Here is a 26,531-nt window from a genome sequence, read left to right as displayed (position 1 = left end):
TGTCCTATTGTACTTCATTTGCATAACAGACTTAGAGTTATCGTTTAATTTAATGCCTGAAATTTCTGTTACTATAAGCATACACGCAGATTGCGTAGTTTACGGATCTCCCGGAACATGCAACAGAAAAATAATTCCACCAATTCTGAATGCCTGAAAATTGCCTAATAAGCTTTGATGTAAAATAGTGAAAGAAAAAAACTAACAACATGTCGTATTGAATATCTTGAATGAAGTTATTAAATAATGAAAATTTTAGAAGAACCTTCACGCAGCATCACATAGCAGAGTGGTGAAGGTTTAAAATATTTTTGATAACTTCATCTGATGCCAACCACCACAGCATGGGATGATGTTCCGAGTGTGAATTAAAATGCAAACACCCTTTTTGAGCATGATATCGATTTATTAGATGCTTAACGTAAAAGGTATTCCTATTATGTTGTATATTTTTACGAAATAATATACAGATTTTTTTTTCGATCATGAAATTTTTATTTTAAATGATTAATGCACAGATGCATGATAGAAAAAAATAAGAGCATCAGGTTTACATTAATCAGATTATTGCTATATATGTTACATGATTTTTCACATATTTTTTTAGATTTTGCCACGATTACCACGATTAATTGCTGCCACGTGCATAAAGCAATGCGACCTGAAGGTCGTGTTGGAAAATTCCAGAACTGTGACCCTGGACCGAGACGGATGTGATTCACGTCTCGGTACAGCCATTCGAACAGTGTTTGAACAGTTAGTTTTAAGCATTGGTTCACTCGTGTCTCGTCAAACACGTTGTCGATCGTGTTCGAAGATTGAAACGAAGGTGTGGCTTCGAAGAATATAAATTGAAGAGTTTTAACGCTGTATGTACCATTAGTAACTGGGAACGAAAAGACCAAGCCAGTACGTTAAGATGAAGTTTTTGTTCGCTTTCTTATTTGTAATCCTCGCTGTACTATCTTGCTTCGAGGGCATCAGTGCAGATGTTTGTTCTTCCCAAAATAGAGCTGTCGCTGCTAAAGCATGTCAGCTTTACTGCCGCGCCAAGAAATTTAATGTCGGAAATTGCGACCAGGATAAATGTGAGTGTTCAGGGACCCGCGAAGATGAGAATGAATAAAGCAATTATTTGCAACTGAAATAAACATCTTTTGATAAAGGATGTTACCGTGTAAAAAACTCATTCAATTGATTATATTTTTGTACAGATATCACATCCATGCTGAAGAAATGAGATGATACTAGCTCAGTTATATAGAATCTATGGTTGCGATTAATAGTTTCCTAAATAGAGTTTAACCTGGTGCTTTTTCAGTAGGTAGGAGACTTTTCCACGTTTTACTTTTTTCACTTAATGGGTATCGACTCTCTTTTGTGATGACAAGAGGTTGAAAAAGAATGTTTTATGTATATAAATAATATTAGTTGTAATTTCTAGAACATTTAATCAAGTAAAATTTTCCAATTTGAGTGAGATCCCTGGGGATCTTCAGATTCAGTTATCATAATCAGTGGCGGTTCAAAATTTTAATCATGCTATTAATTTTCAATCTTATGATTGGCTTCAGGCCCTTTGGTAGAGGTAAATTAGCATTTTCCTTTAGTATACGTCCAATACCGGACTAATCAATGACAAGAACCGATGAACTGCATTAAACATAAATAAATTGTCAAACTAGACAAAAAGTAGAATAATTGTTTCATAAGATAAGAATTTTAAATAGAAAAGATTCAAGCGGGATCGCAACAAACGTTTGAACGTTTGAATACCACTTACAATACAGCGGCCTGTTCAAATGATACAAATGATACGTATGTTCAAAACGTATCTGCGTAGGAGAACGATTTATGTTTACTTTGTACCAAGGACACGTTTCAGATAAAACATATTTACAAACAATTTGGTGCTTTCGTTAACAGACCTGTCTCATTACGAAGTTAGAGATATGAGGTTGTTTTGAACAAAGCATATACATGCTTCGATTAGAAAAACAAGTTTTAGAAAAAGAAAGATCTTTCCTAATAATGATAATTTTAAGATTTTTATTAACGAAAAGAGCGCCGAATTTTCGAGAGATAGTTTTCATAATTTTATCTAACGTGGTAAACACATACCTTGTAGCAAGCTCTTTATGCGAATTAGAAGTTCGTTAATATTTATTTTAGTATTTTTATTTTTAATAAAAAACCGCAAAAAAAATTAAAAATTTTCAATCGGAAATAAATCAGATGCTCTTCATTCATTTTGGTACGGCTCATTGGTGTCGGTTATTTATGATGATTTTCGGTTTCATGTGGATTTTTTACCTAGCGGGACATGGTTTTCCGGTCCTAAGAACTCACAAACCAGCACAAACACTTTGATACTACGGATGGCTTGAGGTAAACAAATCAGCTTGCGCCATATCATTCCAAGTGTCTTACCTTACACATAGCAGCGCATCGAACATTTCCTTGAGTACGGCTGAATTCTGTTTCACCCTTCCGGAATGGCTGCGCAAAGACAAGACTCTTGGGCGTTTGGTGGAACGAATGTGATTTGACGATTTGATAAGATTTTCGATTTGCCGATTCTAGATCATGGTTCTCTTTATGCCGTCTATCTTTCGATGTCATTCCCTGTCCCTGTTGAGGTAAACGAAAATTTGCAACGAAAGGAATGTGATCGAAAAGAAAAACAAACCCCACGAAAATATACCCCCTCTGGCTTCATGCAAATAACGCAAACTGTTTGATATGATGGAAAGAGGTGCGTAAAAGTGGCGGATTTGGCAACGCTATCGAGAGTTTAACGCTCTTCCTTTTAAGTTATTACTGCTTCCGAAGGCATTTCCGTTGCGGTGGTTGGCAAACGAGATTTTCCACCGTATTCTACTTATGGCACTTTTCAGGGGCAGCATGCGTAGGAATTGTGCGATACAAACCCTCTTCAAACTGGCACACTAAACTTTGAAAAACGTGAAGAAAGGTGGATAAAGTGGTGTGTTGTTCGTTCAAGGATATTGCTTTTTCCCTTTCTCTTTGGAACACTTCGCGCGGTAACTGTGGTTAGGTTGTTTCAACGAACGTTCGTACGGTTTGCGGGCGGGAGTAGGTTTAAACAAATGGAGATAAATTGAGTGGTTGAAAGGTTTTGAAGCTTCACTGCAAATTCGACAGAAATGTTTTGCTTCTCCCGTAGCTGCCGACGGATCTACGAAACGATTGAATAATTTGATGAATACTCACCGAGTATGCTATAGTTTGTCATTCTGCAATTAGCAACTGCCATTGCTGATTTTTCTTACACTTACTATCTTTCCTAGAGCTTATCAAGACTGAAGAATGGATGAAATATTTGAAAATGAACGAAACGCTTGAAGCAGTGTCTAAAATTAAAGTCGTTAGAATACATAAATTTATGATAGAAACAGTTGTATGTTGCAGTTGAGAAACTTCTGTAAGTTTTGCCTGTAGTTTTGACTTTAAAACAATTTGGAAAGAAGCTTATGCTGTTGATAAAATATTTCCTAAGGACTGCTTGCACTATGATGAACTTTTGACACACGAAATTTTTAAAAGCACCTTCCACCTGTTGAGCACATGATGACTATGAAGCTTATCCATAGATTCTTCATCTACCGCAAGTAAAAATATTGATCAACTTATCTCTCATATAGTGAGATAGTTGTTCACAAAAATAGTAAAATAAGCTATTTATCAATATAAATATTTACTGTGAAGTTCAAAACATGAAATATTGAAAATATTTACAGCGTAGAACAAAATTTGTTTGAATATGAATGCTGCTGATTAACATTTGATTGATGATTCATAATGGTGGAAGTCGAACAATTTTGTAAAAGGTGTTTTTGTCATTTGTTTCTCACGTGTGCATATGTTAGCATTGAAGGAGTTTATAATTTAAAGATTGTTGAAGCAGATGTTATAAATTTACCTTTATTATGTAATAATCAAAGACATATTAGTTTCAGTTTCAACGCAAAAACAAAACAAAAAGTGTAATAGAACAACAATAACTTTATTTAGCTTTTTGTTGCTAAAAGTACAGTAAAAAAACTTAAATCTATAAAATGTTCTCCTGTTGTATAAAAATATTATTCTCACATTGTATTTTGTTTGTTTTTTCCTTTGCACCATGAACGTCCCTGTGGGTTTACCTCGAACTTAAGACATACAAATTGTACACTATCCTTGGCAACATCAACTTACAAATCACTTCGAAAAGTTTCGTTTGCATGAACTATCTGTTGCTTTCTTTTTCAGAATGAATCATTTCCCCTTCAGTGATAAGCTTCGTAGGGGCATGCGCCCTGAGCGGCTCGGAGCCATTAGAAATTGCATTTTCAAATCCTTTAGTCACGGACAGTTCATAGATGTGACTGGTCGGTCTTTAAGCATCGACAGAACACAGAATTAGAGACGTAACGCTCGTTTTTAATAAATTCTAATCCACCGTAAAGATAGTATGAATTTGTCGCAACACACCCGACAACTAATGAGCATGCAGCTGACATCCATCTAATTTATAAAATCCACTGTTCACAATCTGTTGTTGATGTGTTTGAATTCCGTTGCTCATTTCATGTCCAACATATCAGACGAACACTTCGCTATGTGCGCGTGCACTACAGTTGGTTCAGTCTATTCTTGTACTTGATTATATCGATATCGTCCATCAGGTCCAAGCGTGGCTGACCGAAGGGAAGTGCCTTTCCGGATCCTATGACAGAATGGTGATAAGGGTTCACACTAGCTCGCGGGTACTTTTGACGAATCGCTTTGCTGCTATTGTTGCTTATGCTACTGACGCTGTTGTGCATCGGCCGCAGACGACTTTTCAACTGTTGCTGCATTTGTAGATGGTAATACATATCGTACGGATCGAAGCTGTTCGGTCCGGGAGGAGCAACGTGATCCTGATCATTGGAGCGCTTAAATCGACTGCAAGTAAAGAGGCTTCCGATACCCCCCAAAGCACGACTGATCTCAATACCAGCTACATAGACGTACAGAGCATAAGCAGATGCTAAGGTGAACAAAACGATGAAAATTCCACTCAGTGCTATCCAAAGCGCAATGGATTCGTTAGACGCGGTTGCAATCGGAAGTGTTGTTGGCAACGATGCAGAAATGTCAGTCGTCGTTGTACGTATTATTGTTCCTTCAGACGAAGTTGGTAAATTGGATGCAGTCACAGACGATCCTTCGGTGAATATTGATGTTGGAGAAGGAATACTCGTTGTGGTTGTAATGTAGGATGGATCAATGGTTGTTATGGGAACGGACGATGGAATTGTTGGTACGGTAGCAATAGGCGCAGCAGTAGTAGTTGTTGTTGTAGTAGTAGTACTAGATGTTGTTGTTGTAGTACTAGATGTAGTAGAAATACTAGTAGTAGGTGTTGTTGCCAGGGTTGTAGTACTAGATGTAGTAGAAGTACTAGTAGTAGGTGTTGTTGCTGGGGTTGTAACTGGATACGTTTCAGTTGAGGCCGAAGGAGTGATCTCTATGGTACTGATGGAATCAACGGTTGACATTATCGTTGTTCCCAGTGTGTTAGTGGTAGTACGTCTTCTCCTTGTAGTTGTATCGATAACGGTGGTACTGATATCAGGTGTCGGCGTCGAAGTTGTTGTCGGCGGAAATGTTATTGTTTCCGTTGTTGCAGACGATGGTTCACTGGAGTAAACCATGGAAGATAAAGTTGAAGAGAAAGTTGTTGTAGAAATGGGGATCGTTGTTGGAATCATTATGGTGGTATTCGGCATTGTGGCGATGGAGGTAATCGTAGTACTCGTAGGTGTAATAGTAATATTAGTTGCTGTTGTTGAAGTTGTAGTTGTAAGTGTTGTAGTTGTAGTAGTAGGTGTCGTAGTAGTAGTCGTAGGTGTCGTAGTAGTAGTCGTAGGTGTCGTAGTAGTAGGTGTCGTAGTAGTAGTCGTAGGTGTCGTAGTTGTAGTCGTCGGCGTTGTAGTTGTAGTAGTAGATGTCGTAGTTGTAGTTGTAGGTGTCGTAGTTGTAGTCGTCGGCGTTGTAGTTGTAGTAGTAGATGTCGTAGTTGTAGTTGTAGGTGTCGTAGTAGTAGTCGTAGGTGTCGTAGTAGTAGTCGTAGGTGTCGTAGTAGTAGTCGCCGGCGTTGTCGTTGGCGTAGTAGGCATAGCAGTTGTAGTCGCCGGCGGTGTCGTTGTAGTAGTAGATGTTGTCGTTGTGGTCGTCGGTGTCGTCGTTGTCGTCGTTGTAGTCGTCGGTGTCGTCGTTGTGGTCGTCAGTGTCGTCGTTGTTGTTGTTGTAGTGGTCATAGGCGTTGTAGTTGTTGGTGCTAATGTTGATGTCGACCTTGTAGTGCTTCTAGTGGTTGTATACGATATCGATGTTGTAGGCCTTGTTGGAATCGTTGTCATCTCGGTTGTTGTGTAGAACTCATCCAGTACCATACAAAACTCCTCCAGCACAAGCGGATTGAAGACGGTGATGTATTCTATCGCAAGTTGCCCATCGGAACTCATGTCCGCCTGTAGCAATATTCTTGCTCGCCGAATCTCTCGTTCCACTTTTCCAACGAATAAACTCCACGTGGAAGTTTGTGCACGGGTTGTCCAATTTTGTGCCAACATCGGTTGGCCGAACATGTCGATCACGTCGAGATCGTAAACCATGAGCGTCAACGAACAAGGATTGTAAAACATCAATTGGTAAATCATGCGTATTTCCGTATACGGATTCATGTAAAAACTGTTAATAGATTCGGTGCAGCTTATACCACGCACATCATTCGAAAGATAGTAGGTAGTACGGTCACGGAACGGTCGGAATGTTGGAGAGGATGCGTAAGTACTCAAGCGAAAACTTTCACGAAAAGCACCAGAACACTGTTGCACTTTCCACGTATTAATGTCGTTAAAATCAATCCGTTCACAAATGGACTCTGCAGCACTATTCGAACGCACTGCAAGTATTAGAAGTAACACGATATTGATCAACCACGCTACAGGTTGTCGCGTTTCCGACGATTTCGTTGCCATTTTGCGATAAACACGTTTGGATCGACAAACGCATCTATTTTCACGTTGGCTCGGTTCGAATGTCCACGAGTGAACTGACGATGGTCAACGCGGATCCATTGAAGGCGCAGTTATCTCGTAGTTCGTTGGACGCATTTCACCAAAACACGGACAGCCGATAGGTGCGATCGCAGATCAAAGATGTCAGATAAAGCGTTAAAAAACATAGAAATGTACATATTTTCCCGCCCAGGTTGCGATAAAATTCTCGAGCGTTCTCTTAAAAAATGTGAGCGAAAAGTATCCAAATCGTTGGACATATCAGATGCGACAATTGTTGTATTGGTCAAACAAGGAACTTTCATTGATTCACATAAATCACTGACAACAGGAAGGTGCACATTTTTTTCATTTGTTTGATTGTTTTTGTCAAATATTTCCCGAAAATTGATACTGATGAATGTTTCTCTTAAATTAGTTAAGTTACAAGCTATTCCTTTTTAGGTAAATGATTTGGGTTGGTAGGAAATATCTAACAGCAACACAGATTGATCGTAATGATGCGATAAACGGTGGAACATGGGTCGATGATACACAAAATATCGAGTCTTTTGATTATTAAAAAAAATAAATTAGAAGTTCTCGAATAGAATGACTAATCAAAAGAGCTGTGGATAATAATCTCATAATACCGGATAGGAAAAAGTAAATTACTTTCAATGGTTTTAATTTTTAGTTCATCATGCCTTCACAAATTGTTTTCAGATATCGATATTCTTATCATTGGCGTTAAATATAATTCAAATTGTTTAAGAATTTTAGTTGAGAAATTGATTTCAAATTGCATTTTTGAGTTGAAAGTGAACAATAGATTTGCTTTATGATCTTGCAATGAATAATAAAAAAACAATGGAATTAATATGACATTGTGGTTAATTCAAGCTCAGTTCAAAGCATAGCGCAAACTAGCCGATTATGGTAAAATTATGATTTGGAAAAATACAGTTAAATTAACTGTAGGTACACTTACAGTTCGAAACGAAATAAATAATCTGGATAGATAATCAGGACACGCGGCATAGGGAACCCTTGTTCGGCTGTTTGGCTTCGAATCATACCCGAAATCGATCCCTGCCTTGTATGAAAGCACTATAGATACGTATACAGAGGAAAAAAAGACTATTAAGCCTTTAACTGACTGGAATAACCAAAACGGTCATTAAGCCAAAGAAAAATATTTTCATTAGCCTAACCCATTTCAATGAGGTATGTTGGATATGCAACGGTAAAAGCTTGTTGGGTTCACTATCATGCATGCATAACAAGAGCAGGGTTTTTGAGATAAACTTTTAAAACATCGGAAGCATCTTCCATTCTGCACTCTGGTATGTTCAAGCATTAATTAATTTCCGGTTGGATGGATTGCAAATTAACCATGTTTTCAAGGAATTCTGATTCTGTAACTAGAATCAACTTGGTCTTCTAGCGTAGAAGCTTCTATTTGTCGTCCTATTAATTATTGCTTCATCATGAGAATTCTTGTCTTCGGCGCTATTGTGTAGTTGGGAGCTCTAATTCAGGTTCACGCAGAAACCATGCTCTCATACTAAGGTGATGCTGCTCAGTTCGAGTCAACTGTAAGGCATTTTCCTGATACATACTGTACTTCTTAATACCCTCCGCTCACTCCACCGTTGCCTCCTTCCGGGCGGACACTGACAACAACTCTGTGTGTCAGGAATCTTGTAACCTAACGAGAAGCGCTAGTGCGTAACGTGGATTTGCATTTACCCTTCCAGCGTTTTGCTGAAAGGTGATATAAATAACGTCTGCGTGCAGTGTGACGAAACGTTTAACATCTGTTCTGAAAATACGATAGGACCAAACACTGCTCGAAGAGCGTATGAATGTATGTGTTTACCAAAAGGGTTACGTCTGCTGCATTAGTTCGCATGGTAGACCGGGGACAATGGCAATTTAATCACGCTCAGCCGACTTCTGACATATTGGATGTATTATAGGTACATTCGGAAACATGAGTGCAAAAGAATGCAATTAATTGCTACTCATTTCGGGGGAGCATTTCTGGCGATAAATCATGGCCAGAATAATTAATTCAGTGCGCAAGTTTGAAGCCAGAATTGCATAAAAACGATTAAGATCAGAAAGGTTTTAATTCAGGTAGAAGAAGATTATCTTAAAAGTCTTGTCAAGTGCTCAAATGCTATTCGTATAAATATTCTACTTGTCAATCTAAAGTAATTTATAGGATTTTAAATAGTTTTACCTTCGGTAGTTATTTGTAAATAGATAATTTGTGTTGAATTTTCCACTTTTGATAGGATATGTTTGCCCATAGCAATAACACTGATAAGACTATTCTCAAAAGACAGTGAATGAAAACACATTCCTTTATGCCATACGTTAAGTATGCATCTATTAGTAATGCTTGAAAACGACGAAGCTTTGTTAGAATTCCCTTGCTGGATATTACCGAGTTCATTCCTTCACCCGAATAGAAGGTTCATTCACTCCAACCCGAAAGGACTACCCAGTAACGAAACGAAGTGTTCGAGGATGCTTGAGAGTGAAATCAGAATAAAGGCCGAACCCAAAGCACGAAGACTCAGTAAACCAAGTAAAATCAGTCATTTTCGCGCGCGTCATTACGGACCATCTCGTAGTCCTTCCGAGTCGGGGATAGCCAGTTAGCCGTGAGCTTTCGGATGACGATGTCACCGCCAGTAACGGTGGCATTAGGAACCCAACCGGATCGTTTTGTGGTGGTGCAGCTCCTATTCAACCTGCTCCAACCGGGCTTCAGCTAATTTGTGCCACCGCTGCTCCCTCTCTGTGCTGGGAGGGTAGGAAACGTTAAAAAGTAGGCAGAATCATCAACAGGAAGTGGTACGGAAAATAGAGGAAATTCTCGATGGTTTGTCATTTCTGCTAACATAGCTCGGCACATTTTGTCTCGTTGTGGGTGGCAGTCTTGTTAGTGTTTGATGCTCTGTTTGACTTTTGTGAGGTCCTTAAGTAGCTCTCGTGAGTGCGAATAGCGAGCGTTCTTCACCACATCGTGGAAGTACTACCGTATTTCGCCTTGTCGGCCGAGAACTTGGATTAAGCCATAAAAGCAAGTGTCACGATTCGGAGGAAGCCATCGACGTGCTGAAGCAAATGCGTTGGTAACATAACAGACATCACACCGTTGATGTCCTGCGGTATCTAACAACCAACTAGTGCCACCAGTGACCAATGCATTGTGCCGCCACGAAAAGTTCTACACGAAACTTAGGTCATATGTTCGAATCACTAGGGAAGGTGCAGCAAGCACCCGGAATGTGAGTGATAGGCCCAACCGATGTGTGAAGGGATTTAGGGTCCGGTCGGAGTGGCCGGAGCGCAAAACTTTAATGGGGGAAGAACGCTGCCGATTGTAATCTTAGCATGGGGCTTTTGAATAAAAGATGAGACGCTGTTGCGTGGACCACGTGTCGGCGTGTGTCGGTGCGTACGAACCTCCGATCATGTGCAGCGTGTTGGATTATTTGTCTCATCGTTTGTATAAAGCGCGTGGGGATCATGAATTGTTTGCGTGTGCTTGAATTGTACCTCTAGAGCCCCGGATTCGCGTACTATCGAATCGCTAACTGCAAGGCGCATTGAAACACTTTCCCGCAGTCGGAGTAAGCAAATGGTGCGGTCAAATTCTCACGGATGGACAATTAGATCCGCCTAGCAATGCGTCCGCTCGAGCGCTCGCTTTAGGAAATCGCGTGTTTTTCACCAGCGGGCCAGCAAAGTTGGGGCCAAGCTAAACGGAAATTTTTCATCGAAGAAAACACGAACACGGAGTGCGCGTCGCGAACAACTTGTCAGTTCGACATTTCTTTCCCAGCGTAACGGATGGCACCTTAGAAAGCATCTCACATTTGCGCTCTCCATCATGGCCCCCGATTGGCCAAAGTGCGCAGATCGAAGAACATCATCGGCCCGAAGGAAAGTTTTGCACCGGTGATTAGATTCTTTGTATGGTTCTAATGATCACGGCACGAAAGGAGGAAAGTTTGTGTTTTTTTTTTCTTTTTGTGCTCAAAAAGCAAATGTGAGCTAATTCCTTACCCTTGAAAAACGAAGACGTTTAAGGGTAGGGCAGCACTTCTCAGTGTAGCTGGTAAACATTACCTAAACTCCACATGATTTCTCCCAAAGGGAAAAGAAAAACAACTTTCCACCACCCCTCGGGTTTGTGACGATGGAACAATACAGACGCGATGTGCCGTGGTGTAATTTCGGAAAGCGTCAAATCCCAACGCCGGGACCGACGGCGTGAATAAAAGCGACTCTAAGTGATTTTCCTCCGACACAAGAAGCGCGCACAAGCACTGTGGAGTTTTAAACTGTGCGAAAACTTCGCCATCAACTACCCCTTTTTTTGTTCTCGGCTTCGTGGATCATTCAACCACCAGGCGCATCCTGGTACGCCCGGCCTGCGTAGTCATCACAATCGCTTCACAATCACTTGGTGGCCGTCCTGTCTCTCTAACTCCTTCGCGTCTCCGGGGAAAAGGGCAAGTTACCGGAAACATCAGTGTGCGAACAAGAAAAGCAGCACCCAGCCGGGTGGAAAAATTTCTGCCGGAAGGCAAAGTTCGAACATCTTTCGTGGCGCTGGCGTGAAAAACGGGTTCGTGTATAAAAATAGCAGCGAGAAAAAAGAAAAGAGAAGAGAGGGAAAAAAAGTTACTGTTCGCTAAGGAAGTTGCCTTGGGGTCAAGCGGTGGCTGTTTTTTTTTGTTTCATTCATTATTATAAGTTTTATTGTACCATCAATCTATGGTTGTGTTGAAGGAAGCGGAAGCAATAATAACAAAAAAAAAGTTTCGAGCAAGAATTTCAGTGCAAAAATTTCCCATGACGTCGCGAAAAAACATCGCGTTATATTTTAAGCGCAGTGATTAGTTCAATGAAACAAATACGAAAGTTTTATGGTGAAAATGTGGTCCGCCAAGAATTAGCCACCGTGTGCGCTGTGATGCAACATGCTTGTAAACCAGTGCTTCAGCCGAGGGAGGTCATTTGTGGCGTTGTGAAATTGTCAGTTAACTGCTGAGTTATGCTTAGCCGTTACTCGTCTGCATTCAGCAAGAATTGATGTGTCTCGCTATGGACCCATGCCGTTTCGGTGGCTATTCTGAACCACTCAACCATCGGGATCGTACGTTTAAAGTATCGCTGGAAAAAGGAAAATATCCAACGTAATGATGGTTCCGGTGGTCTGAAAGCTGGAACCGGGTGTTTGTATGTGCGGTCCGCGCAATCATACATAACCTACCGCAGGTGTAACAAAAGCGCAATCCAAACAAACGTAACCATTTTTCATTGCTGATTGCGGTACGGGCGGTTTGCCGCGAGCAAACGACGGAGGCGGAAAATCCAAATTAATAGCTTCCGCAAAAGCAGCAGGAGTAGCAGAGCCAGCGGGACGCCACTCTCCAGCGGAGGAGAACGGAAAATCTTCCGACTATTCGGAGCCCAACTCTAGTCAGGATGGACATCGATATGATCGACATCAGGACGCTGGGATATCTGTCGAGCACGAGCACGGTAAAGTTCAATTGTTGATTTTCAATTTGATTATGTTAGTTTTCCGGGTTAGTTTTTCGTTAGCTTCTACGTGGTTGCAAGTTTTGTGGCAGGCTGAACGAGTCGTACGCCTTTGGACGGCACAATTTTGTACCGCTACTTTTCTACAATTCTTCATTAACAGCGGTTGTGCCCGATTCAATCTGCTTATTTCCTTTTTTTCCAATGCGGACTAAATCTATAAGGCAACATGACAAAATTGGAAATTGGCGAAGGAAGGTTGGCCATAGCTTTGCCAATACGATTCCCTCCTTCACCAGGGGTATTACAGATGATATTTGGTTTGACAATTTCCTATAATCCTTATGATTGGTACTGGGCATAGAATGCATTCGATTATGCTGATGTTCATTGCTCATGGTCTGCTACACTGAGAAATTGGGATTATTGTGTAGCCTCGTCGTGGTCTTTGTTGATACCTGGAAGAATCTTATTTCGGTAAGTACTTAAATTGAAATTTTCATGCTATTTGCGCATGGATATTATCTATTGGATCCTATTCCTAGAGAAGACTGTTTCATTGTGAACAGGTGTGGTAATTTACTTCGTGGAAGGTATGAATATTTTTGTTTTACTGAGATTTACCAAAAGTCGTAGAGTTACCGTCTTGATAACTTATATCGGATAACTAGGAGAACTAAGTCAATATTCTTTCAGTTAGTGTTATGGTTTCTTGGTGTACCTTGAATCGATAAGATTTAGTTTTATGGAGACCATGTACTGGATGTGTTTTATTATAGGCTTTTCAGAAGTTCAGAAGCAGATACCACTTAAAGAGCATTTAAAATGAAATATTTAAAAAAAAAATTAAATTTTCTCTTCGGAAGCAAGATGTATAAAAATTCCATATGTAGAGCGTAAAAGAATGTAATTTGTCTATTCACATCTCACACAAGATTACACCTAGAAAAATTCCTTTCACGCTAGTAGCAATGAATTGGCGAAAAATTGTTAATCCTAGCGGTGATGGAAAAGCATAGCGAATAATAAAGATCACACCAACGCCGGCACGTGCAATCAGAGGCTCATTACCATTATTTATTCAACACCCCAAAAAGATGGGGGCCCTAATGTAAGTATAACGCAGCGTAAAACGTGGCGGTAAGCATCACAAGATGGTCAAATATTCTACGGTTGGAGTGGAGACCCAATGGCCGGCTTGGAGTAGAATGAATGAAATGAATTATCATCAATTAACTTGCGTATAGAATGATTCTTGGAAGCCCCCGAGGGATTTGGAAGTTAATTTGTTTATCTGGTAGCGCATAAATCGTGGTCAGATTTTTCTTCGCATCGCTTTCGCTGGCTGCAAGCACACGGCTGGTGCTGAAATATTTGCCAGACAACTTCCTTCGAATCGCGATAAGATCAAATCGTGAAAATGTTGTTCCACCACAGTTGAGAGCCACAGTCCGAGTGGCTCTGTGGCAGCAAGCAGCGGGAACTCGGGGGAAGTGCTCTAGCATTCCCGGTGGGTGAGATCAACAGTCTCGAGTGTTGTTGGGAGAAAATTTATCATCATCAGCTCTGACATCAATGAGAGCCATAATTTTTATTTCATTGCCTTTCGCGACTTTCGTTCGCTTAAGGTGCATCCCAATGGTCCATTAGCAAGCGCCGGAAGGAGCTCTTGTTTTTACGGTCGTTTTGCTCATTGCGATTCCCATTTTGAATCTATCGTTGCAAGTTGTAGCATTTTGGCTTTAAAGCAGAAAAAACATCTAAGGGAAAGTTGTTTGGAATCTATTAAGTATGATTCCAAACAACTTTCCCTTGCGAAGGCTTACAGTTTATCAATTTGTCATTTTACAAGATGTCTTTTTGATTGTTGGAATTAGATTATCGCCCTATTGAAATGTTTGAGAAATGTCTATTACCTCCGAAAATAGGAAAAATGAAGAAAAAAATATTCGGTTTGTAAACCAATTTTCGACACTCGGCTCACATGAATTGAGAAATCGTTTTCAAATCGTACTAAATTGACATGTAACCGTCCGATTTGTCAGCAGAAAGATAAATTTCAATCGCGTATGATAAACAGTGAGTTGTGTGAGTGGTGAAATTTGAATCCATTTATCAGCGTCAAATCTCACAGCGTATGTTTTTTGTAGCTCACAAGAGATGTACGGGGTTGGTCTAATTTATAATTTACTGGCAAGTTGGTAATCGTATCAAATTTCGAACGTGCCATACAGGGATCAACTCGATTACCCTTGTCCCTGAATAACGGAAACTTTGTTTATTTGCCTTGTTACGGATCCTGTGAAAAAAAGGCAGTTGGAAAGCCAGGAAGCTCGTTGTAGCAGACAAATTTTCAAAATGTGCAGAATTCACGACATCCCACTGTGCAGCAGAATAAGATTCCATGGTTGGAACCATTCATCATGCTGTTTTTGAAAGGGGACCAGCGTAATACACGAATATGTCATCGCGTAATAAAGCACTCACAACATTCCAAGACTGCGTGCGAGCGTTGGGGGTGGAGGGATGCTGGAGGAAAGTAATGGTGTTTTACTGCACCGCATGTTCTTTAACCTTGAAAAGAGTGTACTTTTGGTTCTTCTTGGTTGGGTATCCACCGGAAAGCACTTTTCAATTGCGTCGAAACAACAGCTCCAGTTGGCCAACATTCCAATGCAAGTGAAAAGCACTTGGTTGGCAACGGTCCAAATTTCGTCTGTCACACCATAAATTTACTTCTTTCATCCTGCGGGCGCTTCTTGAAGAGTGGGTTTTCCGTCGAACCTTTCCGTAACGAGTCCCATTCGGGGTGCTTTTTGTAAGGCACGTGGGCCATGACCCGTTTTTTCGCTTCTGCCTTATACAGACGCGTTGCCATCGTCTAATCAATCAAGCGCCATTTCGCTTCGGTCCGTCCTACCCTAAACATGATTGTTTGTTAAGAAACAGTAAAAATGTACTCGCATCCTGCTCTCTTCATCAAATCAATCGAAATTATTGCAAAACGAATCAAGGAGAAGGATGGACCGAACAAACATGAGTGAACCAGGCGGTACGAAGGTCAGGTGCAGGATGCGAATCGAATTCTAAACAAGCAAACAACCATGAAATGTAAAATGTGTCAAGTGTGAGCGGAAAGCGGTCGAATCGACGTTTAATTTTCGTCTAATTTCTAACAACTCCGTACTATTGCTGGTTTCGAATTAGCCATGTAAGTGACGTTTGGGGATTTTTTCGAAACATACAACGAAACCTCGGGCCGCTCATCACCGGGTTTTATTGGAATTGCCGAAAGGTAAAGCTCTTGGTAAATAAAAAAAATTAAATGACGATGGTAATGACTTTCCCGTTCCGGTACGCCTAATTCTGAACGTTGGATAAGTGACGGCTTTGAAGTATTCGATGCTTTGAGAAAAAAAAGTCTCGTTATCGATCCACATCACTGTTTTTGATAACACATCCGCTCACTGTAGCGAAAAACTGAATCATCAATCAGGAGTCTTTTTGCTTCTTTGTGTGCCGGATGAAATAATGTGCAGCAATTGCGCATGAATGTTGGCAGCGATATTCTTCGAGCGAGTCTTGAGCAAATCACCACGTCTATTGGAGGAGAAAGATAAATGGGATATAAATGAGCATTCACTAGGTTAGGGAAAGGCAAAAAAATTAATTGCAACGTTACGGATATGGTCCATCAGTGGCATTGTTTGTCCTAAGTTGAAAAGAAATCATTGATATTACACAAAAAAAACAATTATTGTAACAAATTCCGTTGGTTCGAAGAGTCGGCATGGTTTTTACGGCGACCATAAGTGCAATGTGATTTAATTTTAACTTCGAGGGAAATTCTAACAACAACATATTGGTTTACTTCATGCACAAATACGCAGCATAATCATTTTTTTAATGAACCAACCAATCACTAGTGATGAACACGAAAAAATATTTAATGATCAACTGTTATGAATCATTTTTATGTATACCGTTGGCCAAAGGTGATGTTGGGTTATCGAAAAATGTGTTTAAAATGGTTCCATGTTATGAACAACGTATATATTGCTAAATTCAGCAGATATTGCAACATTATACGAATCATTTAGTTGGTTAACACAATAATCTTGAATGAACTAATCAAACTAAATTTCTGTCTACATTTGAAAAGGCTTGCGCATTATATTTATTTAAGAAGTAATAGTATGACATTTTCGATCATTATATTTTTAACGAGTTCATAATTTTCTAAATTACAAAAAAGGTACCATGGAATCATTTTCCGTACTCCGCACGACCGTTTAGGGTTTAAAAGACTTTTTACCCTGTGCGTACGTGGATAGTCAGTCCTCTCGTTCAGGGGAGGGTCCGGTCTCGGTTGGGATTCGAACCCACGCCGTCGAGGTGGTGAGCCCCGGCGCTCATTGGCCGATTTTCTAAACAGCACCACCACTCGGCTGTCGCAGACCCCCAAACAATGATTAAAATTCATTCAGACCCCAACCACAATCACTAAAAAATCTGAATAATATTCTATGAAAATTTAAATATTTAGATATTGCATTTTACTGCTGGTTATATTTATTGCATTGAACTGGAGTTAAAAAGTCAAGGATGCTCATGGCAGTTGACTGGAATTTTACTGGAACAAATACAAAATAAAATGTTAAGTAATGAACATTTGTTTACCACCAACATTTTGAAATTGCTTTAAGTGTTGAAATGAATAACCTTGTTTCATTATAAATTTTGCTATATTGCATTAACACTACCGATTAGATAAAAAACTTTTTCAAAATTGATTATAATTTATTTTTGGAGTGGGTAGTAATACAAAAATGTACACTGCAACCCTTTCGTTACGTTCTAATGCGATTATTCATAGCATTCAGCGAAAATTCTGCGTAGACGTTCCATGTATGCAATTTCACCTCCATCAATCAACTATAATAAGCTGTTTCCATCGATGTAAATACACCTATGCTAGGGAATCGCCATGGCGGAGGTTTTAATTCACAGAAGCGCTGAAACTGCGTACTGCTGAAATGGGACCCTTTCAAAACTGAAGTTGAATAGCATTTGCATAAAGATGCTGCTTCAGAAAAACATCTGTGTGTGTGCGTTGAGTTTGTTACAGGGTAGTATCCACAAAACGAACTTAAGTACGGTAGACAAAATGATTGAATCTGATGTAATGAGTTTAGCGTCACCTAAAGTCTGTTGTGAGATTCGTGTGACGATAAATCCTCTTTGGATCCTTGCAAAACAGAGGATAGATGCTCGTGCGACTCTAGCCTTGTTATCTGTCAAAAAAAGGCGAAGAGTTCCGAAGCTGAAACGAGAAGCAATGAAAAGAGTTGTGGAAGTCTAACCCGTTTCCACCTTTAGTGAAGGTAGTGGACGTAATCTTTTCTTTTTAACTTTTAAGCTAAAGTTATAATCCTATCATACGAACAAAACCACGAAAATGTACAACCAACGCACTAGTACAAAACATGGAACATATTCGAAAGTCAAAGTTGCATTACGTTAGGAGCTGCAAGTGGTGCAACCCGCTCAAGCACCGTTGCGCCATGAAACGTATATGGTGGGAAAAACAAAATTGAACAAGTTTGTCAGTTCTTGTCAGAATTTGAAAATTTCCACCAGGCAGGCACAAAAGACTGAGATGGCTGCCGGATACGATTCCGTGCTTCCGAGCTTTGCTTGAGTTCAGACGTACGGCTTTCGGCTCTACTTTGGCCCACCCTTGGTATGGTGGTCGTGGTGAATACCGTCAGGAGTGCAACCTTCGAGTCAGACGTCGAAAATAGCGAACTTTTCAATCGGATTAGATGAAAATTCAGTTCGATCGAACTATCGACCGGTGCGGATGTAAATGGGGATGGTTTTATTTTTTCAGTGTATTTTATTTTTGTCTACCGGATTCTCCCGGTTGGTTCACACGGCACAAAACGGAAACAATTCAAACCCGTGCACAAACACGCCGGAGGGTGGTGGAGCTTTGGTTGATGGTGGTTGTCTGTTTAATTAGTGATGCGACGGTGCGAGGTGGGAGAAAAGATTTTCGAATTTTCCCACGCCGCACACCCTACGGCCAACTAGCCGTGCTGGGTCGCTAGAATAGCATGATTCGCATCGCATCACGATTTACACAAACGATTATCGTCAAAAGGCGAACGCAAAAAGTCGATGTCGATTATTCGATGTGGCTTATCGGTAACGTTTAAACTTGTGCTGTGCGTACCGTATGCCGTTCGGGTGCCTGATAGGAAACATGTCGAGGCTGTGGCTGTAAATTCGAACACTACCTCAAGACACCTCTGATTAGCCGAGTGGAACGAGGCGAAAAACGTTATAAAAAAACGAAAAAATAATTCGAACAGCCCTGTTTCGCTCGACACGTTAGAAGCACGCGCCGCCATTACACTTTTAGCAAGGCACGTGGCCACATAAATGTCTTTCCATGTTCGCGCATAATTAACTACAGCCGAAACAATGTGTACAGCTCTCCAAAAGATGTTGTTGTTCCGGCTTTTCTAACTTCGACGGAGTAGATAAAATTTTATACATTATAATGCCACGATGCATCCAACAGATTCGAGTGGTCGAACACGTTTCCCTCGGGAGAAGCTTTCACAATGTTGTTGTTTTTTGTTTTCCATTTTTCGTAGCAATTGGGTTAAAAAGGATTTTAATTAAAAATCTAACGCCATGGAAGGAGATGACCCGGTAAAACGCGATGGACATTAGTACTCAGGAAGGCAATTTAGCATAAGATTGGCTCGTTAACGGTGGTCCACTTCGGCGATAGAACGAACAGAAAACATACTGCCTTTCGATGCCGACCAGCAAATGTTCATTTTGGTGGTGGAAATACGGAAAACCTGGGGCCTGGGACGGGAGTAGCGGAGTGTGCAAATGTGGGCTAAATGTTTCTCCATTTCCGAAAGCGGATTACCCTGCGAACCAGTTTCCGTCATTTGGTGAGATTTAAAATCACTAGGCGGTCAACCGTGCCCGGGCTGACCCGATCCCCGCCATATGCCGATGCACGCTACCATGCTGGTTGACGAGGGTTCGCACTTTAGCCAAGGTTCGCGGGTGTGTTTGCACAGGCCTGGGCAAACCACCGGGTCGATGAATGCGTTTTCCCAACGTCACCAGAAAGCGGTAAAGCACGCGATGGTTCCACGGTGGTTCGTTCGGGTGGCCGGTTTTCGGGACGAAGACGACTGGTTCACGATCCAAGGACATGTTTTTACACAGCCGCCAAAGTCAGTGTTGCTTAAAATAACGAATGCAATATACATCCGGCGGCTTATATGGCCCACCCTACTGCCACAGAGTGAGCTAGCGAGGATTGATTCTGCAGCACACATTCCAGGCACGCACGCAAGGGCACATTGCAGTTGGTCCACCTCATGGGCCCAGTTTTTCGATGAAGAAGCGCACGTGGAAATTCAGTGTTAGCACAGCCGCCCCTTGCCACTACCAGTGCGTTGTGTTGGAATTGACAAACACTTGACGCATAGTCTCAAGTAGCGAAGGTCCTCGCTCGGTTCAGGATTTGTTGCTGGAAAGCGGTCGTATAAAGAACGACCCCAAGCTGTCGTTGCACGGGGCGATAAGGCGACGGAGGAGAACAAAGCATTTTGCAGATTAACCATGGAGCTGATCGAAATGTGAGAAGAAGGTTTTGCTTTCACGTCCCAGCCAGACCGCCCAGCGATCGTTTCAATGCTTGAAGGACATACGTGTCTGGTTTCGTTTGGCATGTCACTAGTGACGACCAATCATGGTCCGCTTGCCACTGCTTGGTCCAGAATAATTTGCCTCGGTAAGGATGGAAAGTTTTCAATGACGTTAAACGAAAAGCGCACATTGTACACGAAGCAAAGTATGAAGCATCATGGTTTTTGGCTATGTTTTCAGTATTTTAATCCTCATTGTGCTATTTCCTGTTTGAAATTCTTTTCTAACCAGTTTCTCAACTTTTGAATAGATTGTGTTCTACGGTTATAGACTTTTAATACTTATCGGGAAAAAGTCATAAAATCTTGAACATAATAAGAATAGAACCACTTTAGATTTTAAGTCAATTTAAAACGATTGTCTATTTAAAACGTCCAACGGTTAAGTCTATTTAAAACGGACAAAATAACATTTCCTAGTCTTCCCAGTTCTGTTTTCAGCACGTTATGGAGCACGTCATGAATTATTTGCCGTTCCCACAATACGACTATCAACATTTGAGCAAACGATATGAAATTTTTACACAGGGAACATATGTCGGGAATACCGATAATATCTTGCTGAAAAACAAGTCCTGGCTCCATTCATGTTTCGCTGTGTTCAATCTACATTAATACTTGAACTGCCAACTTCCTGTTGATCGTAACGATCATCTCGGTCATGCATGACCTTCAAGGGCTTACCAGACTTTGTATATGTGAATAGTCAGTCCTCTCGTACAGGAGAGCGGCTGGTCTAGGTTAGGATTCGAATCCATACCATCATTAGTGTACTATTACTACCGCCAAATTTCCGATATCAATACCAACAAATTTTCGGCTCAGTTTAGCATCAGGACCTTCTAAAATATTAAACTGAAATTTCAAAATTCTCAAAGATTTAACTGCAATTCGACGCTCTAGAAAATATACCTTACTACAAAATTGAATCCTTTTAGTACATGTCCCTTTGTTGTTGAGCGGACTTATGTTGGTCACTTTGGTAGTTTTCCGTGCTTAAGTGTGTCATCGATCGATTTCTTAAAATCACCGATCATAGCCGTTTTTCATGAAACAGAGGCCTGCATTACAGTAAACTTTTTTTCTACGGCGCCCTGCAATACCTGACAATTGAATTAAATCAAGGTTAATAAAATTTAATCTCAAAATAATGGGCACACAATTTATTGGTTGGTATATATTCATTCATCAATCAGAATCTAAAGTGGTGTACTATTTTTATTTCACTCACGAAAGCATTATTTGATTTGCGTTGAATATTTGTGAAACAGATTTCATTTAAAATAATTAACAATACAAAAGGCCCAATTGATATAAAAATTTCGAAAATATTTTCTAAAAGCATTGTAGTGTTAATTTGTTCCTCGTGTATATAAAATTAAAGGGTTAGAATAACATCACTCCAAAAGATACAAGCTACTCTTATAGGTTGTAACTAAGGAGATTAAAGCTTTGTATATATTAAAGATCTTTTGCGTTGCCAATGTTTGTGTTGTGTTGCATTGAATGTATTTGCAACAACAAAAAAAAACAGAGCACATTCTTACTGGTAAAATGTGCATTGTAAAAGCTCATCGAGCTTGCTCCATAAGCAATTGTTTAGACAAATGCGTGTAGCATGCTTCCTTCCGGGGCATTTTCTCTCGAAATCAACTGAAGAACATATTTTCCTGGATGAGGAGAAATGCTCTCACTGGGTGTAGTCATTCAATGTGGTAATTAAGGTTGTGATGATACTTGATGATGAAATGTGTGGTGTAAGGTCCACAGTATGGCATCTTACATCATACATTTGCATAGAAGTGTTCGATATCGATCTTGAGACAAGTTCGCATATCCGAGCGCTCGGTAAAACCTCGAGTGGCATGATCTGGTGATGATAGACTGCGATATAGTAAAATAAATAACAACGATAACCATTAGTACCGACGCAAACATGTCTTGTACGAAATACCATAGAGTGTTTCAACATGTTTAGTTTGACTTTTAGATTATTCAAACGGTTTTCACCAAATCTATATAGAGTATTCCTATATGATGCGGGTTTTAAATTTATTATCTCAACCCAAATTGTTCCAAGTAATTAGTTAGAAAAATATACTTATTGATTAAAAATCTCTTTGTCCTCATTTGGTAGAAAGTAACAAATAAGGCGATAGAGAGCTTTTGCCCACATAATAAATTGTAAAAGACAACATACATAAAATAGTAAAAATGACTACCAGTGCAAATTCTCATTGTTTATCATTATTTTGCTTTGATTTGGATTAATATGTGTTAAGGTTTAAAAAATCAGCATGGTATCAAAATCAAGAAACGAATAATCCTAATAAAAAAAGTGTAAGAACTAGCATACTTCTTCCATCCCAATAATATAGAGACTGTTCGTAGCACTCTTTTGGCATATAGAAAGTTATATCCAGTAATCAAAAAAAGTCAGTATTATATGATATATCTTTTCACGCTACGAGGAAATTTAAAAAATCATTTCCTCGGAAAATTGCAAGATAGCGATATTGTTCTCATTTCATCAATAAAATACGTATAAAATGGTAGGTTTTACCATAAAAACCAATCGAACCAATAGTTCTATTGTAAGGAGTCGAGTCGTATAATGTGATTTGATATAGCATTGAATCTGCTGGAGGCACCTCATCTTGGTCTAAAGGTATAGGAGTCCTTTCAACTTCGAAAGACTCTCCTCCATTGCCGATGGCAAACGATATTTTCCCACTTCCAACGTCAACCCTCGTACCAAGTAGGTATCGGGAATACCATTATGGCGTATCCATTTGCGGCTGGAACCGGATCAATCACGAGGGAATCGTGACACTTTCCTTCCCCCATTTCCGGGCCGCTTCTGTCCATCACCGGGCGTGCATAAATGTTGATGACGTCCTCAACAACCCGTTATGTTGACCATTCTTTGTCCGGAAGGCAGGGATATCTCTGAAACCGGTTCCGCATTCTTATGCTCAAATCACGTCATATGGCCAACACGTGAGAGCGTACCCTGGAGCGAACTGTTCGAAGGAGGACGTGAATGTTTGCAAGGATTTCCTTCCTAGAGTGCCTTGGCGATTATCCGCAAAGTGGTGAAACTGTGCGTAACCTTTAAGTGAAGCATAACGGATGCCGTTCTGATTGTGGTACCATTCAACTTCTTCGGTTTCCTGGCCCTAGGCTGTACCATAAACCGTCTCCGCAACAACCACTAATCCGACAATGGCGTGCAAGCGATATTTTGTTTGTCTTCTGTTTCCTCTCGGCATTCACAACTCACATAATGCCAGGCGATGCGCATGGTTTGAAAGCAGTTCAATATGGTGGATTGACAAGTTTCCCAAAGGAATTATACAAAAATTAACACAAAGATTTTCCCCGAAAGTAATGATCCAAATGAATTCCCAGTGCCTTGTGCCTTTGTATGAAATACAATTAATGGTAAATAACGTAAGAATATTTTTGCAATTTTTCTGCTAGTAAGAGGAGTTAGTAACTGTTGAATCCGTTCTATACTTTTATCTATGTTACGTTTTTTTCGTAGAAGTCCTCTCAAAGTCCTTATTTGGTTGCACCTAGTTTTCTTTATCTACTTCCATCTTCACAGACGATTAGCTTTGTCCAAACTGAAATATATGGTAAGATAAGGCAATATACTCCAGTAAAGTGAAATTCATTCACTTCTCACAGTCCACTCGAGACACATGTTCAACATGTGCACAGCTTGAGTTTTAGGTTGATGGTGAACTGGGAGGCTACTAATATTTAGCAAAACATTCTTACAAATTGTTCATATCAGTTATGAATCAAACTAGCTGTACGAAAAGGTCTCCCATCTTATTTAATTACGTTATCATTCATTTCGTACATTTTTTATGTTTGCCGGATACGTGAGTGCATTTCTAGCGTACCGCGAAAAAAGCAGAGTTGCACTTTGAAGTGCTTTTTAAAAAAGATTTCTTGTCTTGTTACCGTAAATAAAGTATACTAATTTTGAAAAAATTGTGTTTAGCGGCCATTTTAGTTATACAACGATTTGATTGTCACAGAAATCATTTCTGATAGACTTGATCACTCCTTCCATCGAACGACTAAGTCTTATGATACCTTTTATTGGAATGCTACACAAAATCACGGTTAATTTTCAGGTTCTATCGTTGAACAGTTTTTTTTCCAACATCAAATCAATTTGCCTTTCGTTGCAATTGCATCTCGTCCTATTTCATAATATAAGTTTCGAATGAATGAATTAATAAACTGTAATTTAATGTACTTATGAATTAATGAAGTTGATAATGTTTAGACAGTGCAACATGTCACAACTGAAGTAAATATCAGAAATATTGAATGATTTCTTGGGTGAGTGATTTTAGAGTGGTGCTAGTACCAATAGTGCTTGTAGTGGAACAAATGCTTAGCTCTACGATGAAATAAGGAATGTTCTTTGATCTTCTACGGGGTGTTCAAAAGAAAAGAATCTTCTCAGTGCGTATTAGAGAGGCTCCAATATTCATATTTTCCAAACAGGTTGTACTAATATGGTGGATTCCTTAGGAATTTACAAGAAATCTCATAATTTGCTTAAGGCTATAAATCACTGCAAAATGCTTTGAAATGAAACCAATGCATTGGTCATTGACAATGCGTAATTGGTCTGTGGCAATGCGTAAATTCTATGAGTAATTTTACCGTTCTGTCTGAAATATGCTGCATTTTTTAATATGCTGTATTTTATTTCCACTTTCTCGACTCACCTCATCCAAGTACAAGTCAAACATTTTTAAATACGTAGAAGTTTGTGATAACTTCTCATATCAAATACTGAACACTAATTGATTTCGTTTCCAGCCGACTGATGAACCGTGGCTCGCCAACTGTTGAATTATGACTGGCCTACTGAATTATGTTCGGTCTGGCCAGTTTATTTATACTTGTTTAGTGAACTAGTTATTACATTTTATATACACTATTGTTAGTTTTGGTCAAGATTTTGTGTTATGGTTATTTGTTGTAAGTGGGTGGTCGTATGTTTATCTTTCGCATTGGCTAACACTTGATCTGCACTACTATGTTTCAGTTCGAATTTGGTTATTTCGTTATTTGTTTCAATGTTGTGTTTAGCCTTCTTTTGATTCTCAGACAAGTGTTTGGATCTTATGCTGGTTGTGTAAACAATGGAGCTTGTAAACAATCTACAAGATCTTCCAGAACGCAACGCATATCAACATTGTTGGTTCGTGCTCTTACTATGTTCGGCTATTCTGTCGATGCGTACAATGTTGTTTCGTATTAGATCGTGAATTCATCAATCCATTCATCAAATCATTTGCTTTAATTGGTGCAATACATTGTTGTTGAACATGTTCTGATATGTTCTGTTCAGATATCTCCAGTTTGCTGACTTCCCTAACATTGTTGTATGGTTCTAAGAATCCATTCATTCTTTCATTGCAGTTCGCGTTCGTTTAGCAGATTATTACATTCGGCTTGGATGATCTGTGCATCCTTTGAAATACGTCAAATTGTTTTCTATTCGCCGGTCAAAATTAAAATAGTGTTGAGATGATGTTATAGGTGAAGTGAAGTGAAATTGATTACAATAAATTACACTTTCACAAAATAAACACACTTGAACACATTTAGTAAGAAGCACTTCTCATTGTGTGTCTACATTAATTTTCGGTGTACCATCATTATTGTTGTGATGCGTTACCATAAAAAATAGTTAATTAGGTTTCCACATACTTTGTAGGAATGGTAGAGTTTCGATGCTCGATGGAACTATTCGTGGAAATATCTAGCTTTCACCTATCGTAATTAGCGATCAATTAGATAATCGGATAATCCAACGTGCGCTTGCTACGTTTCAGTGCCCGTCAATCCGCACTCTCTATGACGGCCACTGTCACTCGACGCTAGGACACGGGAAAACGTTGGCGAAATGCTTGCCCACATTTCAAGCACATTTTAGCGAGGGTTGTGCAATATTCATCTCCATTATCGCGACTTGTCAGATTCATGGTGGCATTTGTCACGGGGCGTTTCGGATCGTGTAACCGCACGGCAAACCAGAGGTCATGTTAGCGTAATACGTAGGTTGCCTTTTAAGTTTCGGGATTTGAAAAAACTGGTGATGCAATCTACCAACTAACAATTTTATCGT

General features: G+C 39.9%; 2 protein-coding genes across 2 annotated transcripts in view; one reads left to right on the top strand and one right to left on the bottom strand.

Annotated features, from left to right (window-relative positions):
- Positions 1 to 4,634: 4,634 nt before the first annotated feature.
- On the bottom strand, positions 4,635 to 7,031 carry LOC131263369 (mucin-2-like). The gene has a single exon (XM_058265560.1). The coding sequence runs from the start codon at positions 7,029 to 7,031 to the stop codon at positions 4,635 to 4,637; it is 2,397 nt and encodes a 798-aa protein (XP_058121543.1).
- Positions 7,032 to 12,563: 5,532 nt separating this feature from the next.
- The window catches only part of LOC131260865 (dopamine receptor 1), a 69,655-nt gene continuing 55,687 nt past the window's right edge, over positions 12,564 to 26,531 (top strand). Inside the window, exon 1 of the mRNA XM_058262705.1 lies at positions 12,564 to 12,620. Within this exon, the coding sequence (XP_058118688.1) occupies positions 12,564 to 12,620 (57 nt within the window). The remainder of the gene's footprint in view (positions 12,621 to 26,531) is intronic.

This window comes from Anopheles coustani, chromosome 3 (assembly GCF_943734705.1).
Source record: "Anopheles coustani chromosome 3, idAnoCousDA_361_x.2, whole genome shotgun sequence".
Lineage (NCBI taxonomy): Eukaryota > Metazoa > Arthropoda > Insecta > Diptera > Culicidae > Anopheles > Anopheles coustani.
The sequence above is the reverse complement of the archived record's forward strand: the minus strand, read 5'-3'. Positions and strand labels throughout refer to the sequence as shown.